Source organism: Epinephelus fuscoguttatus, linkage group LG4, assembly GCF_011397635.1.
Source record: "Epinephelus fuscoguttatus linkage group LG4, E.fuscoguttatus.final_Chr_v1".
NCBI classification, from domain to species: Eukaryota; Metazoa; Chordata; class Actinopteri; order Perciformes; family Serranidae; genus Epinephelus; species Epinephelus fuscoguttatus.
The window spans coordinates 43,723,219-43,743,151 of NC_064755.1; the positions used below are offsets into that span (position 1 = coordinate 43,723,219).

The 19,933-nt window shown below is 43.1% G+C and overlaps 1 protein-coding gene across 1 annotated transcript in view; it reads right to left on the reverse strand.

Annotated features, from left to right (window-relative positions):
* LOC125886737 (plasma membrane calcium-transporting ATPase 1-like) overlaps window positions 1-19,933 on the reverse strand; it is a 49,402-nt gene that overhangs the window by 1,072 nt on the left and 28,397 nt on the right. The window contains exons 8-20 of the mRNA XM_049573029.1: window positions 17,689-17,832; window positions 16,097-16,311; window positions 14,488-14,730; window positions 11,690-11,931; window positions 11,374-11,611; window positions 10,903-11,082; window positions 10,448-10,535; window positions 9,383-9,489; window positions 7,423-7,614; window positions 4,288-4,501; window positions 3,846-4,057; window positions 3,637-3,744; window positions 1,000-1,188 (exon numbers count right to left, since the gene is read on the reverse strand). Coding sequence (XP_049428986.1) covers window positions 1,000-1,188; window positions 3,637-3,744; window positions 3,846-4,057; window positions 4,288-4,501; window positions 7,423-7,614; window positions 9,383-9,489; window positions 10,448-10,535; window positions 10,903-11,082; window positions 11,374-11,611; window positions 11,690-11,931; window positions 14,488-14,730; window positions 16,097-16,311; window positions 17,689-17,832 — 2,372 coding nt within the window. The remainder of the gene's footprint in view (window positions 1-999; window positions 1,189-3,636; window positions 3,745-3,845; window positions 4,058-4,287; window positions 4,502-7,422; window positions 7,615-9,382; window positions 9,490-10,447; window positions 10,536-10,902; window positions 11,083-11,373; window positions 11,612-11,689; window positions 11,932-14,487; window positions 14,731-16,096; window positions 16,312-17,688; window positions 17,833-19,933) is intronic.

Consider the following 19,933-nt stretch of genomic DNA (forward strand, 5'->3'; position numbering starts at 1 on the left):
ATTTTGTCATTTTCCGTGATATCTGTTCTAAGCAGACGATGTAGTTTTTCTTTTTGACCATTTTAGTTGTGCTTATTGATATTTCCTTCTTTGCTGTGCTTAAATAAATTCCTCCTCATAATTATGTTGTATCTATATTTCACATACAGTGCCTGTTAGCAGGAAAAATCGATCTGTTCTGCGCATCACGCCATGGCTCTGTCAAAACGCTGTGCTGCGTCTGCTAGAATTACAGGAGCTGCCTGACTGTACTGAGAGCACTTCTCTCGTTCTATCTGATTTGATTACCACGTAATTTAACTTTTTAAAGGACCTGCAGACCACAATGTCCATGTACAGTACATACAGTACGTATACAAACTAAACATGACGATGACAGTTCATCATTTCTTGTTACACAATTGAGAAATACTCATCAACTAAAATTTAATTCAACTTAAATTTCAGGCAGGAGCCAGAAAACTGCCTGTGTGAACATGTGTGAGCGCAGTTTCAGTCAGCTGTTGAACACTACGGGTTTACTGGGACACGTTGTCTTGTAGGTCGGTCCTCTGCTGGCTGTTGATTCAGCTCCTGATCGGTGAACTCTGCCTCTAATTCAACCATCAAAGTGAAGTGACAGTCCACTGGATAACCACTACACTGCAGTTAGTTCTGTTGACTCTCCATAGAAGATTAGAATAAATAAATCCTCTGCCTCACAGATGGAAACAAACCGCAGCTGTTTGGCTTTGAAGTAGGCCCCTCTGCCATTAGCTGCAGTACTTAATCCAGTGGATTACTTTTTTAAACTTCCTGTTCACTTTTGTTTGGACTCAGAAACAAACATTTGAAATGATTTATGCAAAACTGATGCATATGTGGAACGATTTCAGGAGGCTCATCCTGCTTGTTTTGATAAACGTTTCCTGAATCATTTCCACTGAGGTGGAGAGTCTGAACACATCGTCACAGTGGACATTGTTATGTGACAGGACCCAGGTGGAGGTGAAGCCATACCTGTGTCGAGATGCGGTTGAGGCCGCGGCACCAGAGCACCTGGCCCCTCTTCAGCTCCATCTCAGCGTGGTCTATCTCGTCCAGGTCCTTCATTTCCTCCAGCTCCTCCTCAGGGATCTCCTCCTGCTGCGTGCCGTGACCCGCCGTCTTCAGGAACTTGAGCCAGCTAGTGGGAACACTGGACACCAGCTAAGAGGTGGACCGACATAAACATGACACAGTCAGTCAGACACAACAGCAGCACTTCCTGTTTCTCAACATCTCTGTTTGGCTTTTTGCCTTTAATGACAGGACAGAGAGTGAAATGGGGAGACAGAGAGAGAGTGGGGACTGACATGCAGCAAAGGGCCGCAAGTCGGATTCGAGCCCGCCGTCGCTGCAGCGAGGCAATGCCTCTTTACATGGGGCGCTGGCACTATCCACTACGCTACCGACGCCCCATCGCAACACCTCTGTGACCTGAACATGTTTACATGTTGAGACCACCTGAAGGTTTGGAGACAGTTTTCTAATGATGACGAGCAGCTGCAGAGAGGACCTGGTTATTATCTCTAACTTCCTGTTTCATATATTTGATCCTGTCACAGTTTTAATTTGTTGATGATGTAAACTCTGACTGACTCCCATTGCTGCTACTTTCAGCTGTTTGGATCACTGTTGCAGCCTTTAAGGAAACGCTCTAACAGTTACAACATGTAAACAAACCATGCACCGATCAGCTGTGTGCCAGTGATCAGACTGGAGACAACTCTTTCCCTAGACTCACAAGTCAGTCTTTAGACGCTTTGCTTAACTAAAGACTGATGTCTTTCTCCCTGATTTTGTGTTTAGATGGGCGGATACAATTTCAGAGTTTAAAAAAACTCCCTACGTTGCAGAACCAATAGTAAATCCGCAGGGCGGTCCTTCGGTGGCTCGCTGAACTCTTGTGCTCGTAAACATAGTCCGACTAGAATCACATGCAGCGGTACAAAATGGCTCAAGTCGCTGTAAGTCCTTCATTTCCACAATCTTGTGGACTGAGCACACGTTTGATAAAACGGAGGTAAATCTCTCGGCATCCATTTTCAAGCTCTCTGTGTGTTTGTTTCCTTGCAGATGAGAAAAGGGGGAGCGCACGTTTCCGGGAGGGCGTGTCATTTTCAAAAATGCAAGAGGCGTTGCTTTGTTGCCGGCCGTTTTCTCCGGTGTGTTAAACACACTTTAGAAAGGAGTGTCCCCAGACTATCAGAAGGCGGAGATCTCTGATTGTCTGGTGGCGAGACTACTCTTTCCCTGCCACTAATGAGATTTTCCAGCAATCTGTGTTTTCACTGCTATAAGATAGGAGGTGCTGTTACACATCTTGTGAAACAGAGCAGCACTGCTGTGTCCAAAAACAAATGAAGAAGAAGATCCTGCCAGAAACTGAAGAAGATGTTGCAGCTTGTAAACTGCACGAAAATGCTGAAAGTTTATGGTTGTGCAAGCCGTGGAGATGCTGATGGACAAGATGACCACAGAGGAGACGGAGTCAACAGAACTCTGAACGTGACACCATGTTCTGCTGTACCTCAAAGAGAATATTATTTTCATTATTATCATTTATACAATTAAACTGACGTCAGGAAATGAGAACAAAATCTAAATGTGAATTGATTTTATGAAAACGCACAAATTCAAGTGTTGATAAAAAGAAATGGAATAAAATGTTTTTTTGTGATTAAAAACAGAAGGTCTTCTTTAATTTAATTTATACACTGTTTACATATTCATAGAACAAATTATTCTGTGGCTCGTGAAAGACATACCTTATTTTAGTATTTGTAGTGAAATAAGTCAGTATCTTACAGATAACTCCTCATGTCAACTTTATTTCTCGTCCATTGCAGCGCTTTAATTTTTGTTTTAAATGAATAGACAAATTTCAGCTTGCAGACAGATGGACGCCTTTTTTCATCAGCTTAAAAAACAAAATGTTGCCGTAGTTGTGCAGATTTATTTTTCTTGAGAGACTAACAATGGATTCACACTGGACACGCAATCGCTATGAATCGTGACGACTTTCCGTGGAGCGCTGCTCGCCTCCTTTCACTGCCCATGTTAAGCAACTGGGGCTGTTCATGCAGGGAGCACTGCGGGCGGCTCATGATCTGCAGTGATAGTCTGGTCTATTTTTTCCACAAGCCTGAGTGAATCTGTCAAGAAAATACACATAAATGGTCAAAGAGCAGAGGAGCTGAGATGCTTGCTGACCAGTGCAGAGAAATGTGTTTCTAGCGTGAACAACCAGGCGACTGCTGAAGAGGCGGCTGTGCAACTAAACATATCCGGGTGCATCTGTGTCCACTGTGAACATGATACAACTCTGCCATGTCTCAGCTCGTCATCACAAGAAATGTATTACTACCGCAATACAAGTGGCCGTGGCGCCGTCAGCACACGTTGATGATGTAGGCTATTTTTTAATTTGCCAGAACAAAACAACAAAGACCAGTTCAGCCTGTAAATCAAACAGGTTTAAGCTCACACATTGGACTGGACCAGCAAATCCAGAAATCGACCTAGTAGCAAATGTGGGTTTTGAGTTTTTTTGAGGTCATCTCCACCTCCCACCATTTCCTGTCTGCTATCAAAATGATGGTAAAAGTGTCTCACCTGTCCCCACAGGAGGCTGCCGATACCCAGGAAGAAACACCACAGCCACTGCTCAATGGTCAGTCTCACACAGCTGAACGGTTTGCCGCCAAACTGAACGATGACGATCTACAGGAGGGAAGAGAGACGACATCATGCAGGGAATCCTTCGTCACTTTACACTGTGAAGCTGACCAGGCGTGACGATCACCTCGCCCCTCACAGGTTACCTGTACGAGGAGGGTTCCCAGGATGATGGAACAGAAGATGGGGTTTTTGAAGACGCCCTCAAACACGTTCCTCTCGCCGTGAATCTTGCGTGCATTTAGCTCGTTAAAGATTTGCATCAGGACAAACGTGTTGAACACGATGGTGTAGTGCTCAGAGGGCGGAGCGTGGAGGGGGGCGTTCCTGCCGCAGTCGATGTCAAACAGCTTCTCACCTGTGAGACGGAGGGTCAAAGACTTATCAGCAGGTAAAGAAATCAACCCACTCTCTCCATGTCTTCATATTAAACTTTATTCACTTACTCTTTCATAATAAATAAACTATTAATTAGTAACAACGTTGTAATTATGATTCATGTTTTTTACACTAGTTAAGGGGTTTTTAAGGGGACTTTAAATTGAGTGACTCTGCTTCAGACCATGAAGCTGTGGTGCGTTCACTGACCTAAGAAGAGCAGGGTGAAGATTATGGTGAGCTGGTATACGCCGTGTCCCAGGATGTTCTTCATCATGGTGCGGGAAATAAGCGGCTTTTTGCGACCGTACGGGTTCCTGAGCAGCAGCGACTCGGTTGGCGGCTCGGTGGCAAGAGCCAGTGAAGCGAAGGTATCCATGATGAGGTTGACCCACAACATTTGGACGGCTTTCAGAGGAGAGTCCTGGAAACACACACACAGATCTACTGTCAGCAGAGAAACAAAAGGCGTCATCGACCTTGAGTTTCATGATGTTTACTTCAGAAAACATAGTCACACAACCTCAGACTGAAAATGATCTTTTAAACAGAGTGCTGCAGGAATGAGTTAAGTTTGTGTTTTATCACTAAGGGTTCCCTCTTCTCCAAGTCAGTGGGTTTCCGGTTCGACGTCTGAAATCAAGTCTGTGGTTGACACAAGAGATTTTAACATTTTGTTGTAACAGCAGGGTGGAGGGTATGCACACCCAAAAACTTGTATGCTGTCTTCACAGTACGAGCGACACAGCAACAGGCTTCAAGTCATTTTCAGTGGAAGCCGGTGACATGAAGCTACAAGCCGATGCCTGATACTGGTGGCCTGCTACAAAGAAAAGCACTCCAATGACACTTTGAAGCATCAACCAATAATGTGTGTTTATTTCTAGCTGTGGTCCTGTGTTATTTAGTGCAGTCAGCTGATGCTATGCTAGCTTTATGTGCTGTGATGCCATGGGGCGATAATGTTTCTGGTCACGCTGTTGCTCATAGTGCGAACACAGCATCACAGGTACTGGATCTAAAAATCAGACCAAGGGCCTGTGTCCACGTAACATTTTTTTCTCAGTGCTGACGTCATTTTTCAGTCGTTTCTAATGAGGAGAGAGTGTCAGAGAAAAAGCGTTGCTCAGTGTCTTTAGTCAGAGCGCTCCTGCTTCTTTGCGCAGCCACTTCGAGTGCTCCTAGTTCTACTGAAAATCTCTGAACTTTTCAGAGATGCGCTGGTGATGTCACTGCGGCTCCTTTCGCTGGGTCACTGTCACAACAAAAACAGAAGAGACCATTTGTGGGAGCAGATCAGCCGGCGGACACTGGATGCGGCGGATGTTGCTGGTGAGTGTAACGTAGTGTCATGTTGACGTCAATGTCACGATACTGTTGTCATAGAAACAAAACCCACAGGCAGTGTATCATTATGAAAAAGCTCCTAGCAACAATTTGAATTGTGAAACGTTTCAATCTAACAGTGATCTTGGCAGGCTCTGTCAAATCCTGTTGCACGTTGCACAATTAAAATTGCCAGGAGCTTTCAATGTAGTGTGTGAGTGTCCTGTCTGCTGCCTTTGTTTCGTTCTACAGCATAAAACGCATCAGGACATATTAGGGGTGTCGCGACACATCGATCTGGATCGATGTGTCAAGTCAATGATCCACAATCCCACTCATGAATTTTGAAGTTTTCTATGTGTCTTAAAAAGTCGGTTGCTCACAAGTGGCTAATTAAGCCTACACGGCTTTACAGCCTTGCTGTGGTGGCGACGTTGAAGTCATGTGACTGTGGTGTAGCTGTTTAAAGCCTAATGTTTGGCGACGATTACACCGATGAATCGCTCCAGCCCTGATCTGTTCATTCATTTGCAGACATTAGTATTTCATGTCAACAGAAGCTCAACGCCTCTGAAAACTGTTTCACATCTCAAGTATTTCTAATTTACAATAAATATTCATGACTACATAAGCAACAATCAATTGTGTGTTATTAAATTTGAACACCTGAGCTAATCTTCATCATCAGGACGGTTGGAGTGATATGGACAAAATACCTTCACATGACCTTCATTACTTTTTGATTCAAATGTTGCCAAACTGATTGGCACATGAAAATTAGTGACATCACCTTTATTCTAACTGAATGTAATTGATCTAAAAGCAGTAAAACCTGCATGCTGTTAGTCTGAGCTGTCCATGTGAGAACAGAGTCTCTAAGCCAGGAGCCACAAGAGGGCTGCACCATGAAGTTCAAGAGTCAGGTTCTCCTCGTCTGAGCAGGCTCCACAAACACTAACGCCTCAGTCAGAAATAACAGGTACCACAAACATGATTATCAACTTGCTCTGTTTACCCAGGTGTTCCTTTGAAGGCGCTGTGCATGTTCATATACAACCAGTTAAATGACTCAGCGTTTTCAGCACATCATCTGAAGATCATTGATCACGTGTCGTCTACTTCCGCCTTTGAAGAATATTAAAAAAGTGTCACAGTAAAAAGCAACACTGGTGCTTAGATTAAAGTGAGAGAGGAGTGATGTCATAAAATTACTCACTGTGATTTCACAAGTGAATGTGTTTATTTTACTGCTCTGTTTATTTCTAACATGACAGCTGCACATCTTACAGCTCTTAAACTTTGTAATTGATGCAGCAGTTTTAAATGCTGTACACAAGAACTGCATTTACATATACTGACACTGTCCCAGTGGAAATCACTGTAGTTTTACTGATTGGATATCATCTGTGATAAATACCAGTCGACTATTTAATGTTGTATCAGCTGTAACTTCAGCAAATCAGGATCAAACATCAAAACATAATTCTAAGTGGTAACGTTAAGATATGCTTTGAAGGAACTGTGCTGTATTTCATATGCAAGTAAACATCATCCTGATTAATAACAACATTTGACTGTGATAGATACACAAAAAGTAAGGTGCATTTATAGCGCAGTGTTTCACTCATAATCTGACATTAACTATAGAGTGACGCTACTTGAATCAGCTGTGAAAGTTGAGTTTTAGCTGATTTTAACGTGAAACTCGGAACATAAACTGGTCCTGACCAGGTTAGATCTGCAGCATCATCTTGTTACCATGGTGATCTAGCCAGGTTAAAAGAGAGCCGTCTTCGTAGACTCAACATACCCCGCTAAGCCACTAATCTCGCTGCGTGGTGCAGCCCTCTGGTGTTTTGGTTGTGAGGATGGAAACACCTGGCGACACAAATGAACGCCAGCATTAATGGATATTTATCTGACACCCTTCTCAGTCACCACTGTCACTTGGACTGTCAAACACTGCTGTTAATTGGTCCACCCCTAATGCAGGTATCAGCGGTGTCAGGTGGCTCTGACCTGGGTTATACAGGCTCCGGTGAACGCCACAATGACGGCGACGATGTTAACTGTCAGCTGGAACTGCAGGAACTTGGAGATGCTGTCGTACACGTTCCTGCCCCACATCACAGCCTTCACGATACTGCTGAAGTTGTCGTCTGTGAGGATGATGTCAGAGGCTTCCTTTGCCACATCCGTTCCTGCAATGCCCTGCAGAACACACAGCACATAGGTTAGCTTACACAAACCTTATACTAAACCTGGCAGTGACCCCGGGCCTGGACCACGGCTGCTACATGGGGAGGGTCAGGACTCAGCATCACACACAGATGAAAAAAGGCACAATCCAGTGCATAACGTCACCAGACAGCAACGTAATTTAAGGAACTTAAAGGTCCCTTTAGGGCAGGTGGGAGGGGTGGTGGATGGGTCCAACAATCAGTGGACTTTCACTCAGGGGGCCAGTGTTCGCTTCCTGTGTGACTGTTGTGCGCAACCTTTGATGTATTTTTCTAAACCTGACCATGTGCTTCTGTTGCAGAAGAAAATAATCGTAGACATGAGGAGTTTTACCAATATTTAAGTTTCTTTTGACAAAGACTGCATGCATCTAACGAGCAGGGACTGTGCATCCTGTGAGAATAGAAGTGTATTTTTTTTTAAAGATATTTTTGGGGCATTTTGCCTTTAATGGACACGGCGGGTGGGTACCGGGGGGTGACATGCAGCAGGAGGCCACAGGCTGGATTTGAACCCAGGCTGCTGCAGCAATAGCCTTGTACATGGGGCACCTGCTCTACCCACTAAGCCACCGACGCCCCAGAATGGAAGTGTATTTTGAAAAGACATTATTCATATTACTAGCGTGAATTAACACAATGTCCTGATACCTAGCATGTCATGTGTATACGTGAAAGAAAAACTGACCAAACCAGGATTTGACGAGTTGGGTGTGAGAACATGTTGGCTGTCAGCCTACATGTGAGGGACATGATGAGATCATTTAAATGCTCCTCACACATCTCTGTGCGGTGCGACACACATCTCTCAAGTTGCGATGACTGACAGTAGACGCCCACATGTTTTGACACTCGAACACAGACTGTATAAAAAGACTGACGACATGACATCTTCCCAAAACTAAAAACAAAACATGTGAGCAGATTGGACGGGTCAAACTAAAAACTCAAAGTACACATCAAATACATTCTTCTTCCAAAGATGGTTCTGTCATTTTAGGTCGTCATTTTTACGCTGATGTTTGTTCAAGTGTTTGTTTTTCTGGTAAGTTTTAATTAGGTATTTGAAGCTATAAAAAGGGGGGGTTGATGTCGCGATTGAGAGCTGTGCGTGCCAATCGGTGTGCTCATGATTGGTTGGACGGGTGTATGAATAGAAACTAGTTGCTGGAGGAGATCACTACTGTGCAGACTCTGGCTCCAGATGACAGTGGCAGTACCTGAGATATTTTGGCTTCATTTTTGTACAGTGGGGCAAAGTGAAGATGCCTCATCCATCTTTAAAAACAGTCACTGCACTGGACACACAGTTAGGGAATAGGGAGAGAGGACATTAAAGGTCTAAGGGGGCGGGATCACAGCAGAGGACGACAGGAAGTTCAACGTTCATCTTAATATTAGTTTCGTTTCTTTTCTTTAAACTTGAAAATGTAGCAAATTAATATAAACTTAATATCTGAATATTTTATTACGTATTAAACATTTTACAGGTAAGTTCAATCAATCAATTTCTTTGTCACATGAAATCATAAAATATAATTTTAGTGAAATGTAGCTGTCAATCGATTTGTTTAATTAAAACAGTGAAATAAGTTCACACCTTCCTGACTTTTCAGATCAGCTGATGAGAGCAAGTTCATTGTCATGTGCTGATTACTATATTTTACCTATATTTACTGTTTTATAAATAACTCTTAAATGTTACAAAGCACTGTGATGACATCAGCTACAATGGTTACCATGGCAAAGCCAACGTCTGCTTTCTTGAGGGCCGGGCCGTCGTTTGTTCCGTCTCCAGTTACCGCGACAACCTGCCTCTGCTCCAGCACGGTGCTGTCGATGATACCTGATGACAGACAGACACACTGCTGAGACACAGTTATGGACCATAAGGGTCTAAGATACAGTTCAACTCTGCTGAAACTCAGCTTGTCTCTGCTGTGTTTATCACTTTTGTTTTCATGGCTGTGTTTTAATTCTCTTGTACTAACAAGTGCCGATAAATGTTCTCACTCTGAGCATAAAACAAGTGTACACGTAAAAGTACCGTCAGATTCATGGCGCTTGATTTTGTTCTTACCACCATGCGTATGTTGGTGAATCAGAATCATTGACAGGTGCGTGCTCGCTATTTACGATCAGCAGAGTGCCGCACCCCCATTTCTCCATATAAGGAAATGTGTTTGCCCAAAGGTGTGTCATGGAGAAAGTGGGTAAGTTTTTTCTACGCATGTAATAAAGGTGGAGTCTGTGATTCTGGAGAAGGACTGTTGATAATCAAACTCAAAAGCCAAACAAAATACACGTGCTCCTTCAGAAGCTCCTCCCACAAAGTTATAGATGCTCGTTGTCAAGACAACAACAGTAACAACAGGTGAGCCAGCTGACCTAAAAAGCAACGTGGCAGGACCCACAGTCAGACCCCAATAAAAAACACTACACAGACAAACACTTGTAATGCCACGAGACAGACTTCAGTTCTAAATTTAGAGTACGAACAAATTCAGGTAAGAGAATATTGATAAATCAGATTTGTGCATAAACGTTTGTTGAAGGTTTAAGCACAGATTCATGCATGTGCTCTGTTTATAAGTGAGGCCCATTATGTTTTATTCACCCCTCTAAAGTTTGTTTTCTTTTTATTTTGATGTTTAGACGTGAGAGGGCGCTTTGAAACTGCCTCATGAATAAATTGTGCCGTACAAATACATTTTCCTTTGCCTCACCTGTCTCACTTCTCCCCGTCTCTCTAACCCCTACATCTGTCTGACTGTCTGTCCTGACCTGGTTTAAGTGTTTCTAACCTTTGACCAGAGTGTGCTTGTCTGTCGGAGACGATCTGGCGAGGACTCTCAGCTTTGGCCAAATCTTATCGATGCGTTCCTGCTCAATCTGCAATCCGAGAAAATATGAAGAGTTAGTTGCAAAACCTTTATTTAAATGAGTTTATCAAACTAAGTGCTGCTAGTGTCCCCGGAAGCAGTGGTGAGTGAGCCTACAAGTAGTCACAGAGAATCCGAGGGGTTTGAGAGAAGGTTTCTAGGACAGGAAATAAGAAAAGGACAAAAATCAGACTCATTATTTTCAGATTTTTTAGAAACGGTACAGTGCCAGTAGGAGCTTAAAAGAACATGATATGATGGTGGAGCTAGAGGAAAAGTCATGGGGTCGTCAAATGAAGAATAAAATCGACAAAGGACTTAAGGCCCCGTTTACGACGGACAGTGCTGTCCTTTGGCCCAGTCTGTGTTTGTCTGACCTCTCCCAGCTCGTTGCGGATCCGGCGGTTAAACTCCTTGCCCTCCATACAGAGGAAGTCATCTCCAGGTTGCAGGATGCCACATTTGCTGGCGATGGCTCGGGCAGTGTTGATGTTGTCTCCAGTCACCATGCGGACAGTGATCCCGGCCCGCTGGCACTTTCTGATGGCGTCTGGCACCTGAAACAGTTATAATAAGCTCATGGTCATCAAGCTTTCATCACTCCTCCATCAGACACCTCTGGAGGTCTCCCAGTATCAGCACAGATAGAAGTCAGATTTATTTCACTCCTCTGAGATGCTTAATTAAATACAGGCTGTGATTTTACCAGTGAAAAAGTCTTGTGAAGTACTGTTACATCAGACACTTAAAATAAGAATGGACTACACAGTTTCAGGGAACTCTTCTTCAGATGTTCTGTAAGTAGTGACTCGCACTGTGTGCATCTTTACTGAGACCTGTTACCATACCTCAGGTCGCACAGGGTCCTCAATGCCAACTACGCCGATGCAGGTGAGGCCGGTGAGGATGTGGGCCTCGTCTTCCCAGTCAGGCTCTCCATCAGAGGCGGGGAAGTCTCTGTAAGCGAGGCAGATGGTCCTTAGGCCCTCCGACGCCATCGGCTCAATCACCTTCTTCACCAAGTCGTCTCGGTCCCGAGGCTTGAAGGCTTTGGCCTGGCCGTCGGCAATCAGGATCTTACAGCACCTGGAACCAGAGGAAAGAGTCACGTGATCATTATCTAACTGAGCACAGAGCTGTGTGAGCACCGGCTGGTAAACCTACTTCCTGAGCAGGATCTCAGAGGCCCCCTTGCTGAACATTCGGTAGCTGCCATCATGGTTCTTTAGCACGGTGCTCATGGACTTCCTCACAGAGTTGAAGGTGTAGACCTTAAACAGTTTCTCCTCTGGGATTTCGTTGCGAATCGTCTGGTAATCTCGGCGCAGGTCGAGGGAGAATCCCAGTAAGGCACATTCCGTCTTGTTTCCAACCTGGCGAGGCAGTCCGCCCTCCTTCTCTGGAGGCTGGGGAAGCAGCAGCAGAGAGGAGGTTAAATCACAGCACCGATTTTAGTTTTTCATGACAAATCAGCTTCTTTACATCATGTGGGATCTGAACTTAAAACTGCAACAACACAACAAAAACATCAACACAACAGCAATATCAAGACAGAACTTTCAACACACGTAACAGGTGACAGCGTTCAGTCTTCAAGGTTAAATGACAACAAGGAAATGTTTATCTTCAACAGCTTTCAGACCAGACTACTGGCTGCGCTCTGTCTGCTTGTTCGGAGTTAAGCACACTTTGTTCAGGTAGAAGATTTTAACTGCTTATTAGGCTCTTTATGGATCCAGATTATATTTAATGACTCTCCCCTGAACGAACTGTGCAGGGTTCCTTCAGCTAAGGTAAGTTAAAAAAACATCAGCTGACATCAGTTGATAAGGGTTAGGGACAATTCCCTGATCTGCGTCCCATTAATGCAAGAGGCATTCTGGCAAAATAGATGTTACCAAGTATTTTTGAAATTTTACACACCATAGCAGAAAAAATAATTTATGAAATCCTACTTCCCATGTCTTAGCATTTCTAGACATTTTTATACTGAGTAAGGCCTTATTTTTAGATGAACAAATTCAGTGCCTTTCAAGACTTTTCAAGGATCCACAGGAACCCTGAGTGCACCAGGGTTGACCTGAATGCTTTGAAACTTCGATTGTTGCCATGGTAATCAATGTCCAAATTACTATTTGAATGCTGTTTTTTTCTAAATTCATACATGCAATAGCCAAAAAATACCAAATATCCCCAAAAAATCAAGACATACTTATTCAACATTATTTATTTTTAGTTCTTTTGCTATTCTTTGCCCTTGTCTGTTATATTCTCAGACAGGGACATTTAAACTTAGTGACTGTTTTGTCACTCTGACTCTCTCTCACCTAACGTCAGTCACTACTGAAACTGGGACAGTTTGACCACACGTGACAGGCCCACAGATTCAGTGTAAGGATGTTGAAAAAGTGACTCCCACAAAGTCGAGGGCCAGATACACCAAAGGAAACTGGCATATACGTAACAAACCTACAACAAACAGCTTAGCCGTCTGGCAAAGTATCCTTTATTCTAGCCATGATCTCTCATGTGTGACGTGCTTGCTAACAAAGTCCTTTAAGGAATAGTTCCAATTTTTTGAAGTGGGGTTGTATGGGGTACAAAAACTATTTTGGCGACTAAAAAAAGTCCCACCTAAAAAGATCTTTACGAGTTTAAGTGATGCTATATTTAAATAATTTCACTGCTTTATCTTGATGTCAGACAGTGATTTGCAACGGGAAAATGAAGCCCTTTCATTGTTCTCTTCAAAGCCAGACAAACAGTGATTTAACATATCTGAACACAGGAGCTGCTTTAATCAGTTATTTTGTTTATTCAGTTGTGTGACTTGGGTTTGAAAGGGTTCGATCAGATTCACCAAAGTCACATAATAACACAAACTAACTAACTGATCAAGGCAGCAGTAGACCAGCAGCTTCTGTGCTCAGTGAGCTAGACTTGGAACTGAAGCCGTTAACAGCTTTCCTGTCAGGATGGGCTGTCTGACAGAAAGGTAAAACAGTAAAAAAAAAAAAAACAACTCTCAATATAGTGCACACACTTAAACTGGTATTGATTTATTTAGGTGGGACTTTTTAGGTGGCTAAAATACAGCACAATCCTTAGCTTCCATGTCAAACTCAAGCCTGCTTCTCCAAACTGAGGACGTGCCAATTGACATCTACTGTGTGTAATACACTGACTGTAATAAACTGATGATTCAAAACAGTCAGACTTTTCTTACCGAAACAGCCTGAGCTTCAGATGAACAGTACTCATAATAAATACACCACCATAATTTAAATAACCAATACATTAATCAGTCAATGCCTCGGGCAGTGTGTGTATAATGTACACAGCCAGTGTCAGCGACCGTTCGCTGTCCAACACGACACACCGTTAAGACGAAGGCCAACATGTCAGCAGCCGTGGGGATGTAAATGAGACGGACTCAGTGAGGATGAAGGACTGTTGTCACCCAGTCCGCTGACAGTTTGTAACAGACTTGGCCAGCTGACTTCCTCACAAGCTGATTGGCTGTTAAAACAGGTGATGTGTCCTGCGTTCTAAACCAGCCCCTGGCAACTTGACAAGCTGAGTCGCAGGTGACACCATCAGCCATCAGTCAAGCTCAGACCGGACAGTTCACACACAGCTTTTCTCTGCAATGTTATAAAATAGTTTGATCTCATCATGAATCTTTGGTCTGAGCGGGGCTTCAGTCGATCCTGAGAAGGTCCCAAACGTCAGGTTCAGAACCACTGTTAGACTAAACAATTAATCAGTTACTCCAGAAAATAATCGTCAGACTAATTAAACCATGTTGTATCATGACTGTTTGTGCTCTGATCTGTGCAGTGGATCCAGGAGGCAGTGATCAGTCCTGAGCTGCTGTGGCAAGTCTCCAAACCAACCTGCTCTCTCAGCCAAATGCTTAACTCACAGAGCTTCCTGAATGGACGGCTATTTTTACAGCTCACCATAACCTTGCTGGTATAGGCGCAGTTGACCCCGATGCCCCGGACTAGCAGGTCCATAACAGTGGCAGGGATCTGTTCTGGTTGCGGCAACTTTTTGTAGTAGCGTCCTGAGATGTAGGCCTGCACCACGGTCATGCGGTTCATAGTGAGGGTGCCCGTCTTGTCGGAGCAGATGGCCGTGGCGTTGCCCATTGTTTCACAGGCGTCCAGGTGGCGGACCAGGTTGTTGTCCTTCATCATTTTCTGACAAAAGAGGAAAGCAGCGTTAGCTGAGTCTGAGCTCTTTACTCGGAATTCACTAAAACATTTACAGAAGGAAGGGTGTTTGATCCAGCATCATCTGGAGAGGGTCAAATGGGCCTATTGGTACTTTTAGAGAGGGTCAGTGTTCTGACTAAGGCGGCACTAAACAATAATGTAAAAACTGTACACCCACTGAGTGCTAAAGTAACATTTAAATAACATCAGAACTATTATTCGACATATCAGATGAGATGTCAGATTTGATTGGAATCATCTAATGTCAGTTTTTATGAAATCATATATAGAATAGGAAAAAGAAAAGAACATGACCAGACTGAAGGTGTTCAGGCTGGCAGGCTGTGGACAAGCTGTATACATTCAGAGAGACGGGCTGTATAATGCTGTTAGGGTTGTCACGATACTAAAATTTCAAACTCGATATCGATACCGAGGAAAATATTCAATACTCGATACCATTTTTGATACAGCAGCAAAAAATTAAGAGGCATGCCATTTTTTAAATAAAGATCAGAGCAGTAACATCAATGATAACAACAAAAAATCCCTCCAAAATACATAACAACCAGAAACAAGATCTGTCCATACAAATGTATTTATCCACAGCCCTGTTTATTTTTGTGCTTCTGGTGAATTGGCATCATATTTTTGTTGCTGATCAAATAGAGTTGGTAGTTTAGGCTCAGGATGCTCCTGTTTCTACCTCACTATGTGATCAGAGAACCAGGGGTTACGGGAGAAACCAAACGTTTTTTCAGTTTCAATCTGTGACTTTACAGTTAACATAACTTTTCAGACACGCATAATTGTGTTGTCCTGTTAAACTAACATTGTCTATTAATGTTACAGACGGGCATGACTGATAAAGTTTTCTGCTTAGCTCCCACATTAACGTTAGAAATTATATTTTAGTTTGATGCTGGCGACACCAGCTGCTCAGCTGCTAGTGAGGGGAGGGGCTGTACCTGCCATCTGCAGCGTGCTGTCTTCACTTCACTAAATATGTTCAAAGAGCGCTTTTTCCTTTGTCATTTTTGACCAAAACTGGCTGCTCTGATCCTCCTGCGGCCGCGCTGGCCATATTACAGCAACAGAAATGTGTGCATGCATGCACAGCGACGACAACAAGCCTGGTCGCAGCGAGGGCTCTGTGCCTGCCAGACGCTGCCTGCACAGCGCGTGTCCATCGGACCCGTCGCGCGCACCCGACAGGCGCTGAGGTGGCATGCACTGTTAGTATCAATACTTTTGTAAATTAGTATTGTATCCGGATACAGCGTTTGAGTATCGATACTTTTCAGAGTATCGATACTTTTGACAACCCTAAATGCTGTATATACAAACAGACCTTTACGGAGTAGGCCAGGGAGATGGTGACAGCCAGAGGAAGACCTTCAGGCACCGCCACCACCAGCACCGTCACACCGATGATGAAGAACTTCACCAAGAACTGCACATAGATGGGCAGACACTCATTGGTAAACGGGACTCCCTGAATCCAGAAGGTATCGATCAGGAAGCGAGTGATGAGGATGATGACGGTGAGGGTCGACATGAACAGACCTGACGACAGGAAGAGACAGACAGACAAAGAGAAGCAGAGACATTCAGTCAGTTTAGTTCAGCTGTAAACCTGATCATCAGCACAACACGTGTTGTGTACAGTGCAGAGAAGTGAGGAGTGTTCTGGGCCTGTATTTATCAGGTGGATCACACTCATGCTTCAGCATCCTGCTGAGAGTTGACCTAAAACTTAAACCAGTCATATTCTGGTCATGTATAAAACTACAAACATTCTGGGTTAAGATTATTCTGATCCTTGAGGGAATTTTAGATTTCCAGATCCTCAGGGACCCATGGATTGTGTAAGTGAAATAAGTACCTGAGGACATTATTTATAAGAAGGACACTTATCTGTGGAAAAAAATCCTTATACTGGCCGTAACTAGGAAGTAGCTTAAACATGACCCTCAAAGTCCAGGACAGTGGATGGACATTTAAGAGGAACAATATTCTATGGAAAAAGTGATCTTTGATCTAAGGACTAAAGCAAGGACACACGTGCAGTGCTGGGACAAATGGGCAGACTGTAAGAGAAATGAGGTGATGTTTTCGAAGCTGGTCTGAAGACATGTATCAAAAGTTTGGTAAAAAGCCCACTACGACCAGAATGCACTGCACCACACTGGACCAATGTCACAAACCCTCTGTGGACTGTGGTCACCGTTTCACAGAGAACATGGAGTCTTCTCTTCCACTGTCCACTTCACCTTTTAACTACACCTTTTTTAAGTGTTTTATAAGTGTCCTCATAGGTGGGGAAAATTTCATTTGTTTGTAAAGATATCTCCTCACTGTTGAACCAAACTGAAATAAGTTCAGAAATAGATGAATACCAAAGTTGCATGAATCTGTTAATAAATCTATAAATGAATGAATCTACATCATAAACGTAATCAAAGACTGACTGTCCAGCTGTGACAGAATCATCACTGTTGCAAATCAGTCACAACAGTTTCTTTTAATCGGCTTTTTTCACCAATGAACGTCTCTCCTGCAACTCCTAAAGAGTTAGGACACCTCTGGAACTGAATGGCTGAAAGCAGAACTACATATCTGTCGTAGGACTGATTTCCTTCCATGATGCTTGATAGATACTGGCTCTAGTCAGTACAAACACATATTGGGTCCAACAGATCAGCCCACATCACGGTGTAAGCAGTAATACACCATGTTTACACACACCAACACAAAAAGCACTGAGCGAGATGGAGGTGAGTTACCCGAGCTCATAGATGTGGTGGGTTCACCTTTACAAAAAATGTCTAGTGGATTATGTCATTTTGGAGGAACTCAGGACTGTGGACTCCACCCAACAGAAAGGTGGTGTTCAACCCTCAGATGATTTGACATTCATCATTCCTCTGATACTCTTTGTACCTGCTTTGCCGATCTGCACAGCCAGTTTGGTCAGCTTCCCCTGGAGGACCGACTTCTCCTTCTTTGGTAGGTTTTTCTTCTTCTCTGGTTCTCCATCATCATTGAGCGGCTGCATCTCCACCGTGGGTTCCTCTTTCTTTTTGCCTACAGAGGACACATAAGGTCAGTAAAACATTCAGGTGTTTGGACACAAACCATCAAAACTCCTGCTGCTGATACGTAAAGTCAAGTCAATGTTATTTATAAAGGTCAATCATACATTCTTAAATTCAAGCCAGTATTCAAATAATGGCAGAGTCTGGTAAAAACATGGTAGAAGAAGAGTAGAAGAAATTGTTCCAGTCACTGTTAAGAGCTGTCAATAAAATCAACACTTCCTGCAGATGTTTCACATGAAAAGCTTAAGAAGGATTATTGGGTGGGAATGCTGCAAAGCTCCAAACCCTGTGTTATTCTACGTAAAAATTCTGCCCACCCTTTTGTCACGCTACTCCCGCCACATTTTTCAACATAGAAATCTCCTTTAAACATCAAAATATTCAGCTCAATTAGGACAAGCGTGCAAACTTTCTGAAATATTCAGACTTGTTTGGAGCTCGGTAAAAATGCCCTTCTCAGGTTTTTATATTGGTTTGTATTAGATGAACGTTCAGAGCCAAAGTGGAGGACTCAACTGTCAGAGTGCAGAGAGCCTCTTAAACATTTCTCTTTAACTCACTGTCACGCCCACAATTTTCACTCTGCATACATTATTTTTGGTCAAAATTGAGTAAAACTTGTGCTGTTTTTAACAATGCTGCTGTGGAAGCAATCAGACTTACACATTTGACACAGTGACCCTTAAAGTGAATTAAATTTCACTAACTGTCGCATCACACTCAGTGTTAACTGAGACTGTAAATCTTAAAATATTCCACATCAGTCATACATTAATGGTATTATTCAACATTCTGCAGTGTAGCGTCAGCTTTTCAACATGCAGCAGTCACACCTGCATCTTCTTTAGAAATTGCATTCTCTAGCTCTCTAGCTTTCAGTGTGAAAGCTTTGCAGGAAGAGTTGCATTTCACTGATGGTGACCTGATGAAAATTGAAAAATCTGAACTGTAGAATCAGCTTGAAACAGTGATTGACAGACGTTTTTGTGTTAAACAGAGAAAGTGGTGAGAATGACATGACTCTGTTCCTGATAAGTGTTACACTCTGGAAATGTACATTATCTTGAATTTATCAGGACAACATGTGAACTCGGAGGAAGTGTGGAGTTTGTATCAACAGCAAATTAAAACAGAAGCGGATTAGCAAACAGGGAGGCACTGTCAACTATCTCAGCAACCACAGCAGCCCAAAAATTAACATCCTCCTGTCCGATCATAAATTACAGTACACTAAAATTTCCTTCATCAACATTTGGTACACTTTTTCTAAGAATCACACAGCAGGACCTGAAGATGATGACGTCAGTGACTACTCCTACATACATACTAATATTCCGTTAATCCAAACTAGGATTGCACAATGAATCAAATATCAATCATAATCACGATTTTGGCTTCCCACAATTAAATGAAGATGATCGACCATGACCTTGACCTTTAAAATGTGTGCTCCCTCGTAGAAACTCTGCTGAATATAAAATCAAGAACTCCCTGAACTAACAACAAGCCTTTGATGAGCTGTCGTGCTGCTACACGTGCACTCTGCACCAGCAAAGCGGTAAAAAACTTCCTGCAGACGGCCAAACAAACAACATCAACCATCATCATCTCTTGTTTGGACATAGAAGAGAAAAAAATAATATGCAAAGAGTGCATGAGACGTGTCTGTGCTGCAATGCAACACAGCTAACTTGCTAAACCACTTGAAAAACACAACAATCTGCTGTGTGATGAACGCATGAAGGCCAAGAAGAATGACATCACTAACATTTCTGTACCATTAATCCTCGTCCTTGTCCAGCATCAACTCAAACAATCATAACAGCAAAACAATCATGATTATCATTTTGGCAATAATCCTGCTGCCCTGTTCTGAACACGACTATATTTTGAATTTGATTCATGGCGCTCTGAATTTAGTATTTTCTGTTTTTTCTCTTTTTCTCTACTCTTGTAGCACCTCGACACCTTTCCTCACCACTGATGTATAAAGAAAACTCTGTAGCTGTTGCTGTGTCTCGTGTGTGACAACGAATGGACGAGGAGAGACTCATTGTTGAGGTTGAAAAACATCCTGAGCCAAATGA